The sequence below is a fragment of the Mobula birostris genome, chromosome 13 (assembly GCF_030028105.1).
Source record: "Mobula birostris isolate sMobBir1 chromosome 13, sMobBir1.hap1, whole genome shotgun sequence".
NCBI classification, from domain to species: Eukaryota; Metazoa; Chordata; class Chondrichthyes; order Myliobatiformes; family Myliobatidae; genus Mobula; species Mobula birostris.
The window spans coordinates 95733735-95755476 of record NC_092382.1 but is presented as its reverse complement, the minus strand read 5'-3'; the positions used below and the strand labels follow the sequence as shown (position 1 = coordinate 95755476).

Genomic DNA, 21742 nt, shown 5'->3' with positions numbered 1-21742 from the left:
GAAGGGGAGGTGGGGTGGCGTTGCTGGTTAAAGAAGAGATTAACGCAATAGAAAGGAAGGACATAAGCCGGGAAGAGGTGGAATCGATGTGGGTAGAGCTGCGTAACACTAAGGGGCAGAAGACGCTGGTGGGAGTTGTGTACAGGCCAACTAACAGTAGTAGTGAGGTCGGAGATGGTATTAAACAGGAAATTAGAAATGTGTGCAATAAACGAACAGCAGTTATAATGGGTGACTTCAATCTACATGTAGATTGGGTGAACCAAATTGGTAAAGGTGCTGAGGAAGAGTATTTCTTGGAATGTATGCGGGATGGTTTTTTGAACCAACATGTCGAGGAACCAACTAGAGAGCAGGCTATTCTGGACTGGGTTTTGAGCAATGAGGAAGGGTTAATTAGCGATCTTGTCGTGAGAGGCCCCTTGGGTAAGAGTGACCATAACATGGTGGAATTCTTCATTAAGATGGAGAGTGACATAGTTAATTCAGAAACAAAGGTTCTGAACTTAAAGAGGGGTAACTTTGAAGGTATGAGACGTGAATTAGCTAAGATAGACTGGCAAATGACACTTAAAGGATTGACGGTGGATATGCAATGGCAAGCATTTAAAGATTGCATGGATGAACTACAACAATTGTTCATCCCAGTTTGGCAAAAGAATAAATCAAGGAAGGTAGTGCACCCGTGGCTGACAAGAGAAATTAGGGATAGTATCAATTCCAAAGAAGAAGCATACAAATTAGCCAGAGAAAGTGCATCACCTGAGGACTGGGAGAAATTCAGAGTTCAGCAGAGGAGGACAAAGGGCTTAATTAGGAAGGGGAAAAAAGATTATGAGAGAAAACTGGCAGGAAACATAAAAACGGACTGTAAAAGCTTTTATAGATATGTAAAAAGGAAAAGACTGGTAAAGACAAATGTAGGTCCCCTGCAGACAGAAACAGGTGAATTGATTATGGGGAGCAAGGACATGGCAGACCAATTGAATAATTACTTTGGTTCTGTCTTCACTAAGGAGGACATAAATAATCTTCCAGAAATAGTAGGGGACAGAGGGTCCAGTGAGTTGGAGGAACTGAGCGAAATACATGTTACTAGGGAAGTGGTGTTAGGTAAATTGAAGGGATTGAAGGCAGATAAATCCTCAGGGCCAGATGGTCTGCATCTCAGAGTGCTTAAGGAAGTAGCCCAAGAAATAGTGGATGCATTATTCATAATTTTTCAAAACTCGTTAGATTATGGACTAGTTCCTGAGGATTGGAGGGTGGCTAATGTAACTCCACTTTTTAAAAAAGGAGGGAGAGAGAAACCGGGGAATTATAGACCGGTTAGCCTAACGTCGGTGGTGGGGAAACTGCTGGAGTCAGTTATCAAGGATGTGATAACGGCACATTTGGAAAGCGGTGAAATGATCGGACGAAGTCAGCATGGATTTGTGAAAGGAAAATCATGTCTGACGAATCTCATAGAATTTTTTGAGGATGTAACTGGTAGAGTGGATAGGGGAGAACCAGTGGATGTGGTATATTTGGATTTTCAGAAGGCTTTTGACAAGGTCCCACACAGGAGATTAGTGTGCAAACTTAAAGCACATGGTATTGCGGGTAAGGTATTGATGTGGGTGGAGAGTTGGTTAGCAGACAGGAAGCAAAGAGTGGGAATAAACGGGACCTTTTCAGAATGGCAGGCGGTGACTAGTGGGGTACCGCAAGGCTCAGTGCTGGGACCTCAGTTGTTTACAATATATATTAATGACTTGGATGAGGGAATTAAATGCAGCATCTGCAAGTTTGCGGATGACACGAAGCTGGGTGGCAGTGTTAGCTGTGAGGAGGATGCTAAGAGGATGCAGGGTGACTTGGATAGGTTGGGTGAGTGGGCAAATTCATGGCAGATGCAATTTAATGTGGATAAATGTGAAGTTATCCACTTTGGTGGCAAAAATAGGAAAACAGATTATTATCTGAATGGTGGCCGATTAGGAAAAGGGGAGGTGCAACGTGACCTGGGTGTCATTATACACCAGTCATTGAAAGTGGGCATGCAGGTACAGCAGGCGGTGAAAAAGGCGAATGGTATGCTGGCATTTATAGCGAGAGGATTCGAGTACAGGAGGAGGGAGGTACTACTGCAGTTGTACAAGGCCTTGGTGAGACCACACCTGGAGTATTGTGTGCAGTTTTGGTCCCCTAATCTGAGGAAAGACATCCTTGCCATAGAGGGAGTACAAAGAAGGTTCACCAGATTGATTCCCGGGATGGCAGGACTTTCATATGAAGAAAGATTGGATGAACTGGGCTTGTACTCGTTGGAATTTAGAAGATTGAGGGTGGATCTGATTGAAACGTATAAGATCCTAAAGGGATTGGACAGGCTAGATGCAGGAAGATTGTTCCCGATGTTGGGGAAGTCCAGAACGAGGGGCCACAGTTTTAGGATAGAGGGGAAGCCTTTTAGGACCGAGATTAGGAAAAACTTCTTCACACGGAGAGTGGTGAATCTGTGGAATTCTCTGCCACAGGAAACAGTTGAGGCCAGTTCATTGGCTATATTTAAGAGGGAGTTAGATATGGCCCTTGTGGCTACGGGGGTCAGGGGGTATGGAGGGAAGGCTGGGGCGCTGTTCTGAGTTGGATGATCAGCCATGATCATAATAAATGGCGGTGCAGGCTCGAAGGGCCGAATGGCCTACTCCTGCACCTATTTTCTATGTATGTTTCTATGTAAGTGCATAAAAGTCAGAAAAGGGAAGGGAAAGAGTCAGATACTGGAGAGTACCCCTGCGGCTGTCCCCTCAACAATAAGTACTCCTGTTAAAGTACTGTAGGGAGGGCGGACGGCCTAACTCGGGGAAGCAACTGGCACAGAGTTTGGTCCTGTGACTCAGAATGGTAGGGAAAGGAAGCGGAAGGCAATAGTGATAGAGGAACCCATAGTTAGGCGGTCAGACAGGCGATTCTGTGGACGCAGGAAAGAAACGCGGATGGTAGTTTGCCTCCCCGGTGCCAGGGTCCGGAATGTTTCGGACCGCGTGTGGTGGGAGGGAGAACAGCCAGAGGTCGTGGTACATATTGGTACCAACGACATAGGTAGGAAAGGGGAGGAGATCCTGAAAACAGACTACAGGGAGTTGGGAAGGAAGTTCAGAAGCAGGACCTCAAAGCGAGATATGACAGTGCCACGCGACAGTGAGTATAGGAATAGATTGATGTGGAGGATAAATACATGGCAGAGGGATTGGAGCGGGGGGCAGGGATTCAGATTTTTGGATCATTGGGACCTCTTTTAGAGCAGGAGTGACCTGTACTAAAAGGACGGATTGCACTTGAATCCCAGGGGGACCAATATCCTGGCAGGGCGGTTTGCTACGGGTATTGGAGAGAGTTTAAACTAGAATTGCTGGTGGGTGCGAACCGAACTGAAGAGACACAGGAAGAGGCGGTTGGCTCACAAACAGAGAAAGCTTGGAGACAGTGCAAGAGGGAGGATAGGCAGGTGATCGAGAAGGGACTTGCTCAGACTGATGGTTTGAGATGTGTCTATTTTAACGCAAGGAGTATTATGAACAAAGCGGATGATCTTAGAGCGTGGTTCAGTATTTGGAGCTATGATGTTGTGGCTGTTACAGAGACTTGGATGGCTCAGGAACAGGAATGGTTACTTCAAGTGCCAGGCTTTAGATGTTTCAGAAAGGACAGCGAGGGAGGTAAAAGAGGTGAGAACGTGTCACTGTTAATCAGAGATAGTGCAGAAAAGGAAGAAGTCATGGGGGGATTTTCTACGGAATCCCTGTTGGTGGAAGTTAGGAACAGGAAGGGGTCAATAACTCCACTGGGTGGTTTTATAGACGACCCATAGTAACAGAGGCATCGAGGAGCAGATAGGGAAACAGATTCTGCAAAGGTGTAATGATAACAGGGTTGTTATGGTCGGAGAGTTTAATTTCCCAAACATCGATTGGCATGCCCCTACAGCGAGGGGTTTAGATGACGTTGTGTGTGTTAGATGTGTTCAGAAAGGTATCCTGGCACAATATGTAGACAAACCTACAAGAAGAGATATAGTACTTGATCTGGTATTGGAAAATGAACCTGGTCAGGTGTCAGGTCTCTCAGTGGGAGAGCATTTTGTAGATAGTGATCACAATTCTATCTCCTTTACCATAGCACTGGACTGAGATAGGAACAGACAAGTTAGGAATGCATTTGATTTGAATAAGGGTAAATGTGAGGCTATTAGGCAGGAACTTGGAAGCATAAATTGCAAGCAGATATTCTCAGGGAAACGTACGGACGGAATGTTGCAAATGTTCACGGGATATTTGCGTGGAGTTCTCCACAGGTACGTTCCAATGTGACAGGGAAAGGATGGTAGGGTACAGGAACCGTGGTGTACAAAGGCTGTTGTAAATCTAGCCAAGAAGAACAGAAGATCTTACGAAAGGTTCAAAAAACTAGGTTATGATAGGAATCTCTTAGATTATAAGGCGAGCGGGAAGGAGCTTAAGAAAGAAATTCGGAGAGCCAGAAGGGGTATAAGAAGGCCTTGGCGGACAGGATTAAGGAAAGCCCCAAGGTATTCTACAAGTATGTGAGGAGCAGGAGGATAAGATGTGTGAGAATAGGACCAATCAACTGTGACAGTGGAAAAATGTGTATGGAACCGGAGGAGATAGCGGAGGTACTTAATAAGTACTTTGCTTCAGTATTCACTACGGAAAAGGATCTTGGGGATTGTAAGGATGACTTACAGCTGACTAAAAAGCTCGAGCATTAGATTGTAAGGAAGAGGATGTGCTGCAGCTTTTGGAAAACATCAAGTTGGATAAGTGTCCGGGACCGGACGAGATGTACCCCAGGTTACAAAGGGAGGCGAGGGAGGAGATTGCTGAGCCTCTGACGATGATTTTTGATTCATCAGTGGGGACGGGAGAGGTTCCGGAGGATTGAAGGGTTGTGAATGTTGTTCCCTTATTCAAGAAAGGGAGTAGAGATAGCCCAGGAAATTATAGACCAGTGAGTCTTACTTCAGTGGTTGATAAGTTGATGGAAAGGCAGGATTCTGAGAGGCAGGATTTATGAACATTTGGAGAGCATAATATGATTAAGAATACTCAACATGACTTTGTGAAAGGCAGGTCATGGCTTACGAGCCTGACTGAATTTTCTGAGGATATGACAAAACACATTGATGAAGGTAGAGCAGTAGATGTAGTGTATATGGATCTCAGCAACGCATTTGATAAGGTACCTCATACAAAGCTTATTGAGAAAGTAAGGAGGCATGGGATCCGAGGGGACATTGCTTTGTGGATCCGGAACTGGCTTGCCCGCAGAAAACAAGCAGTGGCCGTAGACGGGTCATACTGTGCATGGAGATCGGTGACCAATGGTGTGCCTCAGGGATCTGTTCTTGGACCTTTACATTTCGTGATTTTTATAAAAGACATGGATGAGGAAGTGGATGGATGGGTTAGTAGATTACCGATACCACAAACGTTGGGGATGTAGTGGACGGTGTGTGGTGGTGGGGGGCGGGGGTGCTGTCAGAGGTTACTGCGCGACATTGATAGGATGCAAAACAGAGCTGAGAAGTGTCAGACTGGGGTTCAACCAAGATAAGTGTGAGTTGGTTCATTTTGATAGGTTAAATATGATGGCAGAATATAGTATTAGAGGTCAGACTCTTGCCAGTGTGGAGGATCAGAAGGACCTTGCGGTCCGATTCTATAGGACACTCAAAGCTGCTACGCAGGTTGACTCTGTGGTTAACAAGGCATTCGGTGCATTGGCCTTCATCAATCGTGGGATTGAGTTTCAGAGTAGAGAGGTAATGATGCAGCTATATAGGACCCTGGTCAGACCCCACTTGCAGTATTGTGCTCAGTTCTGGTCGCCTCACTACAGGAAGGATGTGGAAACCATAGAAATGGTGCAGAGGAGATTTACAAGGTTGTTGCCTGGATTGGGGAGCATGCCTTATGAGAATAGGTTGAGTGAACTCGGCCTTTTCTCCTTGGAGGGACGGAGGATGAGAGGTGACCTGATAGAGGTGTACATGATGATGAGAGGCATTGATCGTGGGGATAGTCAGAGGTTTTTCCCAGGGCTGGAATGCCTAGCACGAGAGGGCACAATTTTAAGGTGCTTGGAATTAGGTACAGGGGAGATGTCAGGAGTAAGTTTTGTTACGCAGAGAGTGGTGGGTGTGTGGAATGGGCCGCCGGCGATAGTGGTGGAGGCGTAAACCATAGGGACTTTTAAGAGACTACTAGATGGCTACACGGAGCTTTGAAAAATAGACGGCTATGGATAACCCTAGATAATTTGTAAGGTCGGGATATGTTCGGCACAGCTTTGTGGGCCGAAGGGCCTACATTGTGCTGCAGGTTTTCAACGTTTCTCTGTTTCTAGTTGGACGGATGTGATGGCCTCATAGGACGTGGAAGAGGCCATGGGAAGGGAGCCGATGAGGTTCAACAAATGAATTAGAGGCCATGTGATCTAAGCAGGAAGCTGGACAAATGGGCGTGTTTTCTCCAGAGCGGTGGAAGCAATGTGGAGACTGGTTAGCGTTTTTATTTTTTTTAAGTTCGACAGAGGCCGGTGTGGAGTAGACACCCGTTGTGTCTTTTCCAAGGTCGACACGTGCGTGACAGAGGATATGCATTTAAGAAGACAAAAGACTCTGCAGGTACTGGATGCGCGAAGTAACACACACTGGAAGCGCGGAGTAACACACACTGGGAGAGCACAGTAAGACACACTGGAAGCGCGGAGTAACGCACACTGGAAGTGCGGAGTAACACACACTGGAAGAGAGGTGCAACGCACACTGGAAGCGCGGAGTAACGCACACTGGAAGCGCGGAGTAACGCACACTGGAAGCACGGAGTAACGCATACACAAAATGCTGGAGGGACTCAGCGGATCAGGCAGCATCTCAAGAGCGGAATGAACAGTTGAAGCTTCGGGCCGAGATCCGCCCATCAGGACTGGCCCATTTCCGGGCTGAGCCCCGGCCCAAAGCGTCGATTCGTTATCCTCCATACGATGCTGCCTGACCTGCTCAGTCGCGGTTGCATGGAAATTGCAAGGTATCTGACCGCAAGACGCTGCAACGGATCGGGAGGACTGCAGAGAGAATAATCGGGATGACTCTCCACACTCCCCACCTTCCGCGCCCCCCCCCAACACCACCACCACCGCCATTCAGGACATGTACCAGCAGTGCAGCATTGGCGGAACCTTCAGCATTGCCGTGGGCTCCCTTCATCCGTCTCACAATCTCTTTGACCCCCTGCCGTCAAGCAGAATGCACCGGATTACAAGGGCAGGGACTGTCAGGCTGAGTAACAACTTCCTTCCAGAGTTTGTAAGATGCCTGAACAATCTGCGGCCACCCGATCCATACTATTTATGACAGCGCCAGTAGCGGTATCGTCATTATCATCATTACGTTGTGTGTCGACTGATGGAGGCGATCATGGACTGTGAACACGATTGTTCTTGGCAAATTTTGCCACAGAATCGGTTTGCCGTTACTTTCTTCTGAGCAGTGTTTTCACATGGCGGGGCGACCCCCCCCCCCCCCAGCCCATTATCAATACTCTGCAGAGATTGTCTGTCTGGCGTCAGTGGTCGCAAACCAGTTAAATTGGATAGATATATTGACAGGAAAGGAATGGAGGGTTATGGGCTGAGTGCAGGTCGGTGGGAATAGGATAGGGTAAGAGCTCGGCACGGACTAGAAGGGCCGAGATGGCCTGTTTCCGTGCGGTAATTGTGATATGGTGATAAGGTTATATTCATGATATCCACCGGCTTTTGCTAGAGACGTACCTGCACCCCGCAACCCACAGTTACAATCTGCTGATTAAATTTACCAACGACACTACATTGATTGGCCTCCTCTCAAGCAATAACCAGGTGGCCCACAGGGAAGAAGTCATCTCTCTGAGACAGTGGTGTCAAGAAAACAACCAACTCCCTCACACGTCGCCAAAACAAAGGAGCTGGTTGTGGACTACAGGAGGAACGGAGACGGGCTAGCCCATATTGACGGGTTCAGAAAGTGAACAGCTTTAAGTTCCTCGGTATGCACATTAATTCAATTCAACAGCTGTCCAGGCATATCTTGAACGCTTTTAATGTACCGTCTTCGTTCACTTCTTCTGGCAACTCGTTCCATATTTTTTTTCTTCTTCTCATTCTTCCCGGCTCAGTGACGTCTTCCGCAATAACGTGGCGGCCAAATCCTTGTGGTGCTCTCCGTGCGGACTCGCCAACGTCTTGTACAACTGTCATGTCACATCGTATCGCGACTTCTCCACTCTGTGCACCGCCCATTCCAAGACCTGGCTAGTTTTAGTTCGGCGCACTGCACTCTTCCCTGTTCCATGTTCTACGACTCGTAACCTCCACTTATTCCCTTCCGGTTTGATTTGACCGTTTTATATGATAACTCAAATGCTACTGACAATGACACCCCCTGAATTACACTAAACGCACCGCCAAAGCTTCATCAATTTCAGTTGAAGTTCAAGGTTATTGTCCTTCAATCAGAGTTACGTCGACAGCCGAATGAAATGATGTTCCCTTGCCGCCCAGGTGCAAAGCAGGCCACATACAGCCGGCCGCAGCGCAGGTAGTTTGGTCCCGGCTCGAACAATCACAGAATAATGCGAGCACAAGTCCCCGAATGGCCTGAAGGTGGAGAGGCGCACGTTTGTGCAAGGCAGTGTGATATTACCGGCACTAGTTTCAATGCAACAGTGCAAACCCGTCAAACAGTAGCAATAAAAGATGGAAAGCTATCCAGTTGATGAGCGACCTGGGCCTTCAGACTGGATATGGGTGGGCAGCATAGCGATAGGGTGCCGAAACAGTCTGGTAGAGGAAGCCGTTACACAGCCCAACAAGTTCTGGTTCTCCTGCCCGGCGGTGGGAGGTGAAAGACATTGTGGGAAAGGTGGAAGGGATCCCCTTTCAATGTTGCATTGCCTTCTGCCTTCTGGGTAGATTGGGCACTAGCCTACAAGGTACCCAGGACATCTTCAGGGAGCGGTGTCTCAGAAAGGCGGTGTCGATTATTAAGGACCTCCAGCACCTAGGGCACGCCCTTTTCTCACTGTTACCATCGGGTAGTAGGAGGTACAGAAGCATGAAGCCTCAGCGATTCAGGAACAGATTCTTCCCCTCTGCCATCCGATTGCTAAACGGGCATTGAAGCTTTGGACACTACCTCAAACTTTTTTTTAAAGTATACTGCTTTTCTGTTTTTGCACATTTTAAAAGAAGCTATTTAATATACGTAATCGATTTACATGTTTATTTATTATCATTTTTATTTTCTTTATTATTTTTTCTGCTATATTATCTATTGTATTAAACTGCTGAGTTAACAAATTTCACGTCACATGCCGGCGATAATCAATCTGTTTCCGAATCTGTATTCCCTAGACGTACGCAGCCCAAGGAAACCTGGGTGGCTTCATATACAAAAGCATTTATATGTGTATATATGTATACCGTATATGCGAACCGGACGGCGGAAGGGAGGAAGCTATTTCTAAATCGTTAAGTGTGTGCCTTTAAGCTCCTGCGCCCGATGGCGACGATGAGAGGAGGGCAAGCCCGGGTGACGTGGCGCTACCTCTAGCGCCCTCTTTGACCACGTTGCATTGCCTTCTGCCTGGCGGTAGATTGTGGGAAGGGTGGGAGGGATCTTTGACCGTGTTGCATTTATACCCCGCTCAGCAGCGTAACCAAGTTTCGAGGGCCCAAAGAGAGGAATCTTCTCACCCTTCCCGTCTCGTATGTCCATCAGCTTCTGATTGAACGGCTTACCGCGGTTTTAGAACCATTCGCCTCTTACCTTTCAGCTTGTCTGGCAGGGTGGACGCTTGCGACGTGATCTTGATGTACTCATACGGAACAAAACCTGCTCGGGCGCAAGAAAATCAAAAACTCTCTCATCCTCATGACGGATCCCACTCTCCCACCTCCAGCACTCCCTCCCCCACACCCCCAGCCCGCTCAAGGGACTGTTTGCCCCTCTGCCATCGGGGAAGGCGCTTCACTCCGCATCCACACCTGCCCCACGGTGATGAAGAAGGAGGCACTTCCCCACGCCGTCAGGCGGACCCGCCACACTCACACATTAACCCACCCCACCCTCCCCATCACTGCATCCAATCAGACTCTCCTCCCCACCCGTCGTCCTCTATGCACCTTCACCCCTCCCTATACTGACGCTTTACGCCCACCCTCCGCGCTACATGCTGTCCGACTGCGTTCTCATCTGCCTCGCTGCCACCGTGAAGATTTCCTCTTCCCGGCAGTCGCTTCGTCACTTTATCATTTCCTGTCCGAGTCGCCGTATGTACAGATACTGACGTTAAACTCACCGGCCTATAATTTCCAGGATTACTTTTATAGCATTCCTCTACCATTGTTATTTGTCATCTATATCAATGATAGCAGGCAACTGTAGGAAATATAAAGTTGTGGTGGTAGGGGATTTTAATTTGCCATACATTGATTGGGACTCCCATACTGTTAGCGGTCTAGATGGTTTAGAGTTTGTAAAATGTGTTCAGGAAAATTTTCTAAATCAATATATAGAGGGACCAACTAGAGGGGATGCAATATTGGATCTCCTGTTAGGAAACGAATTAGGGTAAGTGACGGAAGTCTGTGTAGGGGAGCACTTTGGTTCCAGTGATCATAACACCATTAGTTTCAATTTGATCATGGACAAGGATAGATCTGGTCCTAGGGTTGAGGTTCTGAACTGGAAGAAGGCCAAATTTGAAGAAATGAGAAAGGCTCTAAAAAGCGTGGATTGGGACAGGTTGTTCTCTGGCAAAGATGTGATTGGTAGGTGGGAAGCCTTCAAAAGGGAAATTTTGAGAGTGCAGAGTTTGTATGTTCCTGTCAGGATTAAAGGCAAATTGAATCGGAATAAGGAACCTTGGTTCTCAAGGGATATTGCAACTCTCATAAAGAAGAAGAGGGAATTGTATGAAATGTATAGGAAACAGAGGGTAAATCAGGTGCTTGAGGAGTATTAGAAGTGCAAGAAAATACTTAAGAAAGAAATCAGGAGGGCTAAAAGAAGAAATGAGGTTGCCTTGGCAGTCAAAGTGAAGGATAATCCAAAGAGCTTTTACAGGTATATTAAGAGCAAAAGGATTGTAAGGGATAAAATTGGTCCTCTTGAAGATCAGAGTGGTCGGCTTTGTGCGGAACCAAAGGAAATGGGGGGGATCTTAAATAGTTTTTTTGCGTCTGTATTTACTAAGGAAGCTGGCATGAAATCTATGGAATTGAGGGAATCAAGTAGTGAGACCATGGAAACTGTACAGATTGAAAAGGAGGAGGTGCTTGCTGTCTTGAGGAAAATTAAAGTGGATAACTCCCCGGGACCTGACAGAGTGTTCCCTCGGACCTTGAAGGAGACTAGTGTTGAAATTGAGGGGGCCCTGGCAGAAATATTTAAAATATCGCTGTCTACGGGTGAAGTGCCGGAGGATTGGAGAGAGGCTCATGTTGTTCCGTTGTTTAAAAAAGGATCGAAAAGTAATCCAGGAAATTATAGGCCGGTGAGTTTAACGTCAGTAGTAGGTAAGTTATTGGAGGGAGTACTAAGAGACAGAATCTACAAGCATTTGGATAGACAAGGGCTTATTAGGGAGAGTCAACATGGCTTTGTGCGTGGTAGGTCATGTTTGACCAATCTGTTGGAGTTTTTCAAGGAGGTTACCAGGAAAGTGGATGAAGGAAAGGCAGTGGATATTGTCTACATGGACTTCAGTAAGGCCTTTGACAAGGTCCCGCATGGGAGATTAGATAGGAAAATTCAGTCGCTAGGTATACATGGAGAGGTGGTAAATTGGATTAGACATTGGCTCGATGGAAGAAGCCAGAGAGTGGTGGTAGGGAATTGCTTCTCTGAGTGGAGGCCTGTGACTAGTGGTGTGCCACAGGGTCCATTGTTATTTGTCATCTATATCAATGATCTGGATGATAATGTGGTAAATTGGATCAGCAAGTTTGCTGGATGATACGAAGATTGGAGGTGTAGTAGACAGTGAGGAAGGTTTTCAGAGCCTGCAGAGGGACTTGGACCAGCTGGAAAAATGGGCTGAAAAATGGCAGATGGAGTTTAATACTGACAAGTGTGAGGTATTGCACGTTGGAAGGACAAACCAAGGTAGAACATACAGGGTTAATGGTAAGGCACTGAGGAGTGCAGTGGAACAGAGGAATCTGGGAATACAGATACAAAATTCCCTAAAAGTGTCGTCACAGGTAGATAGGGTCGTAAAGAGAGCTTTTGGTGTATTGGCCTTTATTAATCGAAGTATTGAGTATAAGAGCTGGAATGTTAATGATGAGGTTGTATAAGGCATTGGTGAGGCCGAATCTGGAGTATTGTGTTCAGGTTTGGTCACCAAATTACAGGAAGGATATTATTAAGGTTGAAAGAGTGCAGAGAAGGTTTACAAAGATGTTGCCGGGACTTGAGAAACTCAGTTACAGAGAAAGGTTGAATAGGTTAGGACTTTATTCCCTGGAGCGTAGAAGAATGAGGGGAGATTTGATAGAGGTATATAAAATTATGATGGGTATAGATAGAGTGAATGCAAGCAGGCTTTTTCTACTGAGGGAAGGAGAGAAAAAAAACAGAGGACATGGGTTAAGGGTGAGGGGTGAAAAGTTTAAAGGGAACATTAGGAGGGGCTTCTTCACACAGAGAGTGGTGGGATTGTGGAATGAGCTGCCAGGCAAGGTGGTAAATGAGGGTTTTTTTTAACATTTAAGAATAAATTGGACAGATACATGGATGGGAGGTGTATGGAGGGATATGGTCCGTGTGCAGGTCAGTGGGACTAGGCAGAAAATGGTTCGGCACAGCCAAGAAGGGCCAAAGGGCCTGTTTCTGTGCTGTAGTTTCTATGGTTTCTATGGTTTCTATGGTTTCCTGACCCGAGTGTCACATCATGTGCTTACAATCAGTCTATCTATTTAAACTAATCTTACGTATTCACATTTGTTGTGTTTTAACTGTGTTCTTTATACTTAGATTTTTTTGGTGCTGCATCGGATTGGTGTAACTATCATTTTGCTGTCCGTTATACCTCTGTACTGAAAAATGTTAATAAACAATCTTCATTTTTGAATTGGAGGCGGAAAGTGTGCGGGGCACCGACCCGATTTCAATTTAGTCTCACCGTCGTCCAGGATTTCCTTCAATATTTTGTCCAACTTCGGGGCCCCGTCCCTCATGTTCACGAAGGTGTCCCACATCACCCTCCGGGCCCGGGAGCCCTTCTCCATCACCAGACTGAGGAGGACTTTCGAACTGTCCGCCCGATCTCCTAGATCGGCGAGCTCGGTGACTTTCTGCGGAAGAGACCGAACAGCGGACTGAGAGTTAAGGCTGATTTATACGTGCGTACTAGCTTACGCCGTAGCCCATGCAAAAGGGCTACGCCGTTGTGAACATTTATACTTGTGCGTTGGTGTGTCTGCATCGCTCTGCAATTCACCGCCAAAACACTAGTTGGCGGTGGGGTTTCTATGCCGCTGTGTCCAGTTTCTTCGTGTTGAAACTCAACACGAAGAAACACAAACTTCAAACAATGGCGACTGAAACTGAAGGAGGGTGAATTTTCTGTGCTTGTCCGGCCATTGAGAGACATGGACGAGGAAATGCATTTCAAATACTTTCCAATGTCGGCAGGCAGATTTGACAATTTGGTTCATCGTCTCCAACCATTTATTTTGCATCGGTGTACGCACAGTATACTCAGAGACTGGCAATCACCATTCGAGTTTTAGCTTCAGGTGGAAGTCAACAGGCTGTTGCAGCTTGCTACAAACTGGCGTCAAGCACAGGGTCCTCCATAATTTCGGAGGTCTGTAAAGCTTTATGGAAAGCATTGCAGCCAGAGTTCCCTCCCTGCCCTTCAGTCGCCCAATGGAAAACTATTGCAGTGTAAGGAGGAAATGTGATGCTATCAAGCGGACCAATCACAGTTGTTGCTGTCTACGTCGCCGCGACGCGTAGCTACATTTTTGGGGAGGTGCGCGTCAGGCTACGGCGTACGGTACGGTGTAGGGTACGCAGCCACGCCGTACCTATGGCGTCGATTTGACGCACGGGTCGGGGTCTGTTCTGACGCGGTGGCCCCTCCGTCCCGATGTGTCCTCTCAGGGGTGCGTGTGCGGGTACCTTTTGCCAGCAGCCTACGGAGGATTTTATACCGCGCCGAAAAAGGTTCCCACCCTCGACCTCGTTGGCTTGCTAAGTATTTTCCACGATCGTACACAACCACGTTTCCCTTTGATATTTTTACATGCTGTCGGACGGCATATGAGAAATAGAACTGATTGGTGTGTATTATTTTATTTACTTTAAACAACAAGCAGCAAACTGGACTTGGTCATGTGTTATCCTTAGAATAGCTTCGGGTTTACTTCCACTAAAAATGATTCGGTGCGCAGATGTTCTTGTCACCGGGCAAAAAGTAATTGCACAGTACAAGGCGTTTGCACAACTGGTCATTTCAAACTGGAGGGAAAATTGACCCATCCCCAAATTCTGGTGTCGGATGCTACCTTTCCTTTCTAACTCCTAATAGATACTCTCTCGCTCGGACTCCCCTGCCATGGGGATATACCTGTAGCCGTCCATCTGACACATGTTTCTTATTCGCTTCCAATATTTCCTCTTTCAAACATTTTTTTATTGATTTAAAAGATTAACGATAAATACAAACCAGAGGAGAGGAAATCTCAAATACATATTTCAATAATAGTACAAACAAAGAAAGGAGTATACACTGACAAAATTATATATAGTATAAAACTAATATATAGAGAGAAAAGAACCCCCTCTCCTCTTAACAGTTCGTAGAAAAAAAAGACTCAAGATTTCCAGTTATTGAGAAAATAAAACACTAAACTAACCTATATCAAAAAAGAGGGGGGGGTGCTGGGCAGTCCTTCTTGAGGATACAGTTAAAAGAAAGGGGAAATCCGTCTGGTTAAATCTAAAACTTCGTGGAGAAGAAAAAAAATACTGGAAAGGTAAAGTGAATTAGATCATATGAAAATAATAAATAAAAGATCGCCAAGTTTGCTCAAATTTCAATGATGTATCAAACTTCCGACTCCTTATTTTTCTTCGAACTTAAACAAGGCATATCGGAGGACAGCCAAAAAAAAAAAAAAAAGAACAGTAGGTGGATGGGGGTCCTCCCAGTACAATAGAACGGCTCTCCTAGCCAATAAAGTTGAGAAAGCTATCATGCGTTGGCCAGGTGGATTCAGATTTGGCTTGCCTGCAGAAGGCAGAGGGTCGTGGTGGAGGGGGTACATTCGGATTGGAGGATTGTGACTATTGGTGTCCCACAAGGATCGGTTCTGAAACCTCAACTTTTCGTGATTTTTATTAACGACCTGGATGTGGGGGTAGAAGGGTGGTTCGGAAAGTTTGCAGACGACACAAAGGTCGGTGGTGTTGCAGTTAGTGTAGAGGATTGTCAAAGATTGCAGAGAGACATTGATAGGATGCAGAAGTGGGATGAGCAGTGGCAGATGGAGTTCAACCCGGAGAAGTGTTAGGTGGTACACTTTGGAAGGACAAACTCCAAGGCAGAGTGCAAAGTAAATGGTCAGATACTTGGTAGTGTGGAGGAGCAGAGACATCTGGGGGATACATGCCCACAGATCCCTGAAAGTTGCCTCACAGGTAGATAGGGTAGTTAAGAAAGCTTATGAGGTCTTTTCTTTCATAAGTCAAGGGACAGAGTTTAAGAGTCACTAGGTAATGATGCAGCTCTATAAAACTCTGGTTAGGCCACACTTGGAGTACTGTGTCCAGTTCTTGTCGCCACACTATAGGAAGGATGTGGAAGCATTCAAGATACTAAGAGGAATAGATAGATTGGACAGCTAGCGCCTCATCCCCAGGGCACCACTGCTCAATACAAGAGAACATGGCTTTAAGGTAAGGGGTGGGAAGTTCAAGGGGAATATTAGAGGAAGGTTTTTTACTCAGAGAGTGGTTGGTCAGTAGAATACACTTCCTGAGTCAGCGGTGGAGGGAGATACATTAGTGAAATTTAAGAGACTACTAGACAGGTATATGGGGGAATTTAAGGTGAGGAGGTTATATACGAGGCAGGGTTTAAGGGTCAGCACAACACTGTGGGCCGGAAGGCCTGTACTGTGCTGTACTATTCTATGTTCTATGTTCTATGTAAACAGGAGCAAGTGTTGGTCCTCATGGCTCATCAGGCCACGGACTCATCTCCACCCACCTGGCTTTTCCCCATAACCCCTAATTCCTACCATGCAAAAATCTATCCAACCTTGTCTTCAATATATTTACTGCTTCTCTGCGCAGATAATTCATAGACATTTTATTCCATACCTGTACGTTAACCTCTGACTTTATTTTATATGATTCAATATTCTTTGTAATGGGTTGTGTTGCATTTCACGGCAACTCATCACAACAAAATCCTAATATACAATATGCAAGTATATATGGCTAATTGAGTTTGATCCTTGCTCCTTGTTGTGCGGCGTCCCCAAAGGCGTGCAACTGCAACGTTATATCGTAGCTTCATTTTAATAGAAGCAACGCACACAAAATGCCCGAGGGATTCAGCAGGCCAATCCTGCCAAAGGGTTACGGCCCGAAGCGTCGACTATCCTTTTTTTTCCGCAGATGCTGCTTGGCCTGCTGAGTTCCTCCAGAATTTTGTGTGTGTTGCTCGGATTTCCAGCATCTGCAGGTGTTCTCTTGTGTTTCTTCTTAATATAGTCTTTTAGCGCCCGCATTCCTCGTCTCAGAAGTAGCCCAGTCGCTCTGCGATGTGGGTAACCCAAACTCTGCCGCACCCCACCCCCCGACGCCGTTTTCCCACTCACCTCATGTTCTTGTCCACTGAACAGCGACTGGCCCGCTAACGCCGAGCTGACTCTGTTCACCCCTCCTTCCACCGCCTGCTCCAGCCGGTCCCGGTAGAATTTCGTCAGCTGGAACAGCTGGAAGTCGTCCCAGTTCGCCAGAAGCCGGGCGATGGCAGAGCTCGGACCTGGAAAGGGAAGGGGAAGCAGGTAAAAGGCAGCTCTGACCATCCAGCGCACGGCAGCGAGAGACTGAGCCCGCTGTATGTCAGATTCCCCGCATGCAAAATCAAGATTCAGCGTTCGAGAACCGAGATCATATTCCAGTTTGTATTCACTTCCACGCCACTCCGAGGTACTGGAAAACCGCGTACGAAGCAAGTTACAGCAGTGGCTTGCTATTGCCTTCTGCCGGGTGAGTTTTTTTTAAGAGATCACCAGCTGTTACCGGGAACCGGCTGGATTCGAACTCGGGACCTCTCGCCCCAAAGTCCAGAGCTGATGCCACTGCGCTAGCAGCCGGCAAGTGTTCTCAGTACGGAAGGAGAACGAAATGTTTGTTACTCTGGACCCAGTGCAGCATACTGAAGCACAGTATGGATAAAGACAACCATAAAACAAAGCAAAACCACAATGAATATAAATACAAGAACATTCCTATAAAATACAACCTGTTTGAGAGTGGCCGTCTATACATAAGATTAACTTATACACAGAGTCTGATTGCACGTAGCTGGCGTGACACCAGAGGCGGGAGCGTGTGCGCGCAAGGTGAGACTGACAGGAAATGACGAAGGGGAAAAATGTGCCGAACATATCCTTGCCTTAGAAATTACCTAGGGTTACCCGTAGCCCTCTATTTTTCTAAACTCCATGTACCTATCCAGGAGTGTCTTAAAGGACCCTATCGTATCCGCCTCCACCACCGTCGCCGCCAGCCCATTCCACGCACTCACCAGTCTCTGCGTAAAAAACTTGCCCCCGACATCTCCTCTGTCCCTACTTCCAAGCACATTAAAACTGTGCCCTCTCGTGCTAGCCATTTCAGCCCTGGAAAAAAGCCTCTGACAATCCACACCTTGAACAAGATCCCTTAACCGACCCCAGAGTCCCGTTCCAGTAATCTGCACCACGTTACGGTGCCGACTGTAGCGAAAACATTCCAGACTCTGCTACCTGCCCCCCACGTCAGCCCATCGCCCCGCCTTCACCGTGATCCTTCGGGATTTCCCGCTGGAATCAATTAAGTAGCGGGTTTCCGACGATCAAGAGGCGGCTAGCTTAATTATGGGTCGATCCAACCCGACCCGACTACTATCTGGTCACTAAACCAATTGGGCCGCGTCCCACAAACATCGGCTAACAGGACGCTATCAAGAAGCCGAGGACCCCCTGTGAGAAGGAGAGTTTAAACGGGCATGTGCGGTTTTCGCCGGCGTGCCCGGGGCTCCGACCGGACACCAGAAAACGTTCATGAAGTTAGTGGGCGCGGGGGGGGGGACGGGGTTTGGAAGGAGGCAAGGATTGTGGACACAGCTGTCGGTGCAAACTCTTTTCACACGCCTTAGCTTCCACCCGCCCCTCCCAAGCTCGTTTTACAGGTTGAATGAAACCTACATGGTGCGTGCACTTCTGGTCTGCCCATTACAGGACAGCTTTGGCGGCTTTGGAGCGGGCGGAGGCTATAAGGAGAGGCTGAGCGCCCTCGGGTTGTTTTCTCAGGGGAGGCGGAGGCGGAGCAGAAGCCTAATAGAGTTTTATGATATTACGTGACGTACAGACAGAAGGAGACCTCTCCTCGGGGCACAAATATCAAGTATTAGCGCGTCTTTCTTTAAAATGGGGAGGGGGAGGAATTAAAGTAGATAAGCGAGGCGACTTGCTTTATTTTTAACCGGGGGTGGGGGAGCTGGCGGTAGCTGCACGAAAAGGGCAGCCACGGGAGGTGCTGGAGGCAAGTAGGCTGGAGTAGAAGGAGATGAGTTATTAACTTCAAACCTTCTGCATTTTCACTCAAAGAGTTGAACTGCTCGTGCCCTGTAACGAGAGAGGTATAACTCATCTCCTTCTACCTTTGGCCACGAGCTTATCAATCGTCGCTGCTGTGGACCACCTGGAGATCCAAGACGCTCTCGTTAAATGTGCGTGCAGTTCAACTCTTTGAATGATAATGCAGAAAGTTGGGAATTAATATCTCACCTCCGTCTATCTTCGGCCACGAACTTATCAATCACCCCTAGTATGTTCTGTCGAGTCTGTGATAGTTCCCGCAAACTCCCCCGTCAGCTCGGATGGAGGTTTGCAAGTTCAAGTTCACTTCTCCCCGCGCCCACCCATACACCGCCCAACACCACCCCCCCCACCCACTTCACTTCTGAGCGACACGAACTGCCCGTCCCTTTCTTGGCTGCTCGGAACCCGCTGTCTGGAGGGGAAGCGACCAGCTCACGTGTTGACGTAAACGCGCCGTCGTCGCGCGCTCTTCACTGTGCGTGATTTGCCCGGGGATCTGCTCCCTCCTCACCCCACGCACCCTCTCCGGGCTGGTCTGCCCTCTGTCGGGGTCACAGAGGTGATGCCAGTGCCCGCTCCCAGGCTGTCCCTGCATCGTTGCCATGAGGCCATAAGACATAGAAGACTACGGGCCATTCGGCCCATCGAGCCTACCTCGCCATTAAATCATGGCTGATTTATTATCCCTCTCCACCCCATTCTCTTGCCTTCTCCCCGTAACCCTTGACGTCCTCACTAATCAAGAACCTGTCAGTCTCCGCTTTAAATATAACCAATGGCCTCGGTTCCACAGCCGTCTGTAGCCAAGGATTCCACCGGTTCACCTCGGCTAAGTAGGGAGGAACGTCGACTCAGACCTTGAGAGCCCTGCGTCGGGCATTTCCATGCCTTACATGGCGCAGATTGGAAGTCTGTGTGGGGCGCCACTCCCTCGCCCAGACACTAGAGCGATGTGTGGTTCAGTGCCTTGTTCAAGGACACAAACAGACTGCCACAGCTGAAGCTCGAACGAGGGACCTGCTGATCCCAAAGTAAACCCGGTCATCTCTTTTCCAAGGAGACGTCCATCTGTTCTGAGGCTGTGCCCTCTGATCCTCGTCTTCCCCATGATAGGGAAAAATCTCTCCACGTCCACTCTATCTGAGCCTTCAATAGGCTTCGATGTGATTCTACACCCCGCCCCCCCCCCACACCCCAATCCTATAAACGCCCGCGAGAACCGGCCCGGAGACAATAAATACTCCTCACACGTTAACCCTTTAATTTCCCGTGATCATTCCACTGAGCGTCCTCTAAACGCTCTATAATGCCAACACATTCTTCCTTAGATAAGCAACCCAAATTCACACACAATAGCAATGAGAAAGGGGTTACCCCACTCCCACTCACCGTTCAAATCCACCCCCCCCCCCCCACTTCGATAGTATATATATTCCAAAATTTTCCTGCAGTTTCGTGCACAGATCATCGCCCTCGCCGGCATATTTATATGTTTGAAAGACTAACCCACGTCTTCCGGTGTCCTCTCGTTTACTGGCTGTCCTCTGCTCTTTCCAATCCCAGCCATGGCGCGGGCAGGATTTTGTAAATACGCACTGGGAAGCTGCAAGAAAGCAAATGATTTACAGCGTGATTAGGTCACCGATCGATTCGGCATCTTGTCAAGCGCACAAGGACGCAGTGTAAATCCTCACCGCGCCCCGGGTAAAGGGCGATTCGAAATGACGGCGACCAGCCTGGTCAGAGCTGACACTGCGCACCATGTTCCCCATTGCAGGCTCTCACCTCCCGTGAGCATCTCCGCTCTTCAAAGGTTCCACACAGTCACTCAGGCACAAACAAAATCCTTTCAACCAATGACCGACAAATTGCTCCGTGTCATGGACACCGACCATTAATTGAGAGGCCCGTGGACCCCAGGCTGAGAACTCCTGCGTCAGACCCAGATACGGTCACCAGGCTCGGGATGAAGCAGAACCCTTTCAGGCACCGGAGGAAGTACATACGTCTCCCTGATCACCGAATCGGTGTGCAAGGAAGAGGTCGCTAGTGACGTGGGCACCGAAGAATGGACCTAAAGAACATATCTACATGGGTTCCATCGAGGGGGACAGTTTTTAGACCAAAAGACCGTAGGACCATAAACTACCGGAGCATAATTAGGCCATTTGGCCCATCGAATCTGCTCCATCATTCAATTATGGCTGATCCTCCCCCGCCCACCACCCTCAGCCCCACTCCCCGACCTTCTCCCCGTAACCTTTGATGCCATGTCCAATCAAGAACCTACCAAGCTCTTCCTTAAAGACACCAAACGGACCTGGCCTCCACAGCTGCATGTGGCGACAAATTCCAAAAAATCACCACCCTATAGCGAAAGAGGTTTCTCCCCACCTCGTTTTAAATGCCCCCTCCCCATCCTGAGGTTGTACCGTCTTTTCCTAGACTCCCCCACCATGAAAACATCCTTTCCACATCTACTCTGTCTAGGCCTTTCTACATTCGAAAGGTTCCAATGAGATCCGCCCCGCCATCCTTCTGAATTCCAGCGAGTACAGACCCAGAGCCATCAAACGTTCCTCGTAATGATAACCCTTTCATTCGCAGAATCATCCCTGTGAACCTCCTCTGAAACCTTTTCCAATACCAGAACATGTTTTCCAAAATGAGGAGAACAAAACTGCTCATAATACTGAAGGTGAGGCCTCACCAATGCCTTATAAAGACTCAGCATCACATCCCTGCTTTTGTATTCTCGACCTCGAAATGAATGCTAACATTGCATTTGCCTTCCTCACCA

At 47.7% G+C, this 21742-nt stretch overlaps 1 protein-coding gene across 1 annotated transcript in view; it reads right to left on the bottom strand.

Moving 5' to 3' along the window:
• Positions 1–20714, bottom strand: part of LOC140208067 (NACHT, LRR and PYD domains-containing protein 3-like) — a 45031-nt gene extending 24317 nt beyond the window's left edge. Inside the window, exons 1-7 of the mRNA XM_072276591.1 lie at positions 20637–20714; positions 20449–20545; positions 16951–17117; positions 13239–13410; positions 9850–9943; positions 8631–8706; positions 7226–7300 (exon numbers count right to left, since the gene is read on the bottom strand). Coding sequence (XP_072132692.1) covers positions 7226–7300; positions 8631–8706; positions 9850–9943; positions 13239–13410; positions 16951–17117; positions 20449–20545; positions 20637–20714 — 759 coding nt within the window. The remainder of the gene's footprint in view (positions 1–7225; positions 7301–8630; positions 8707–9849; positions 9944–13238; positions 13411–16950; positions 17118–20448; positions 20546–20636) is intronic.
• Between the last annotated feature and the right edge of the window lie 1028 nt (positions 20715–21742).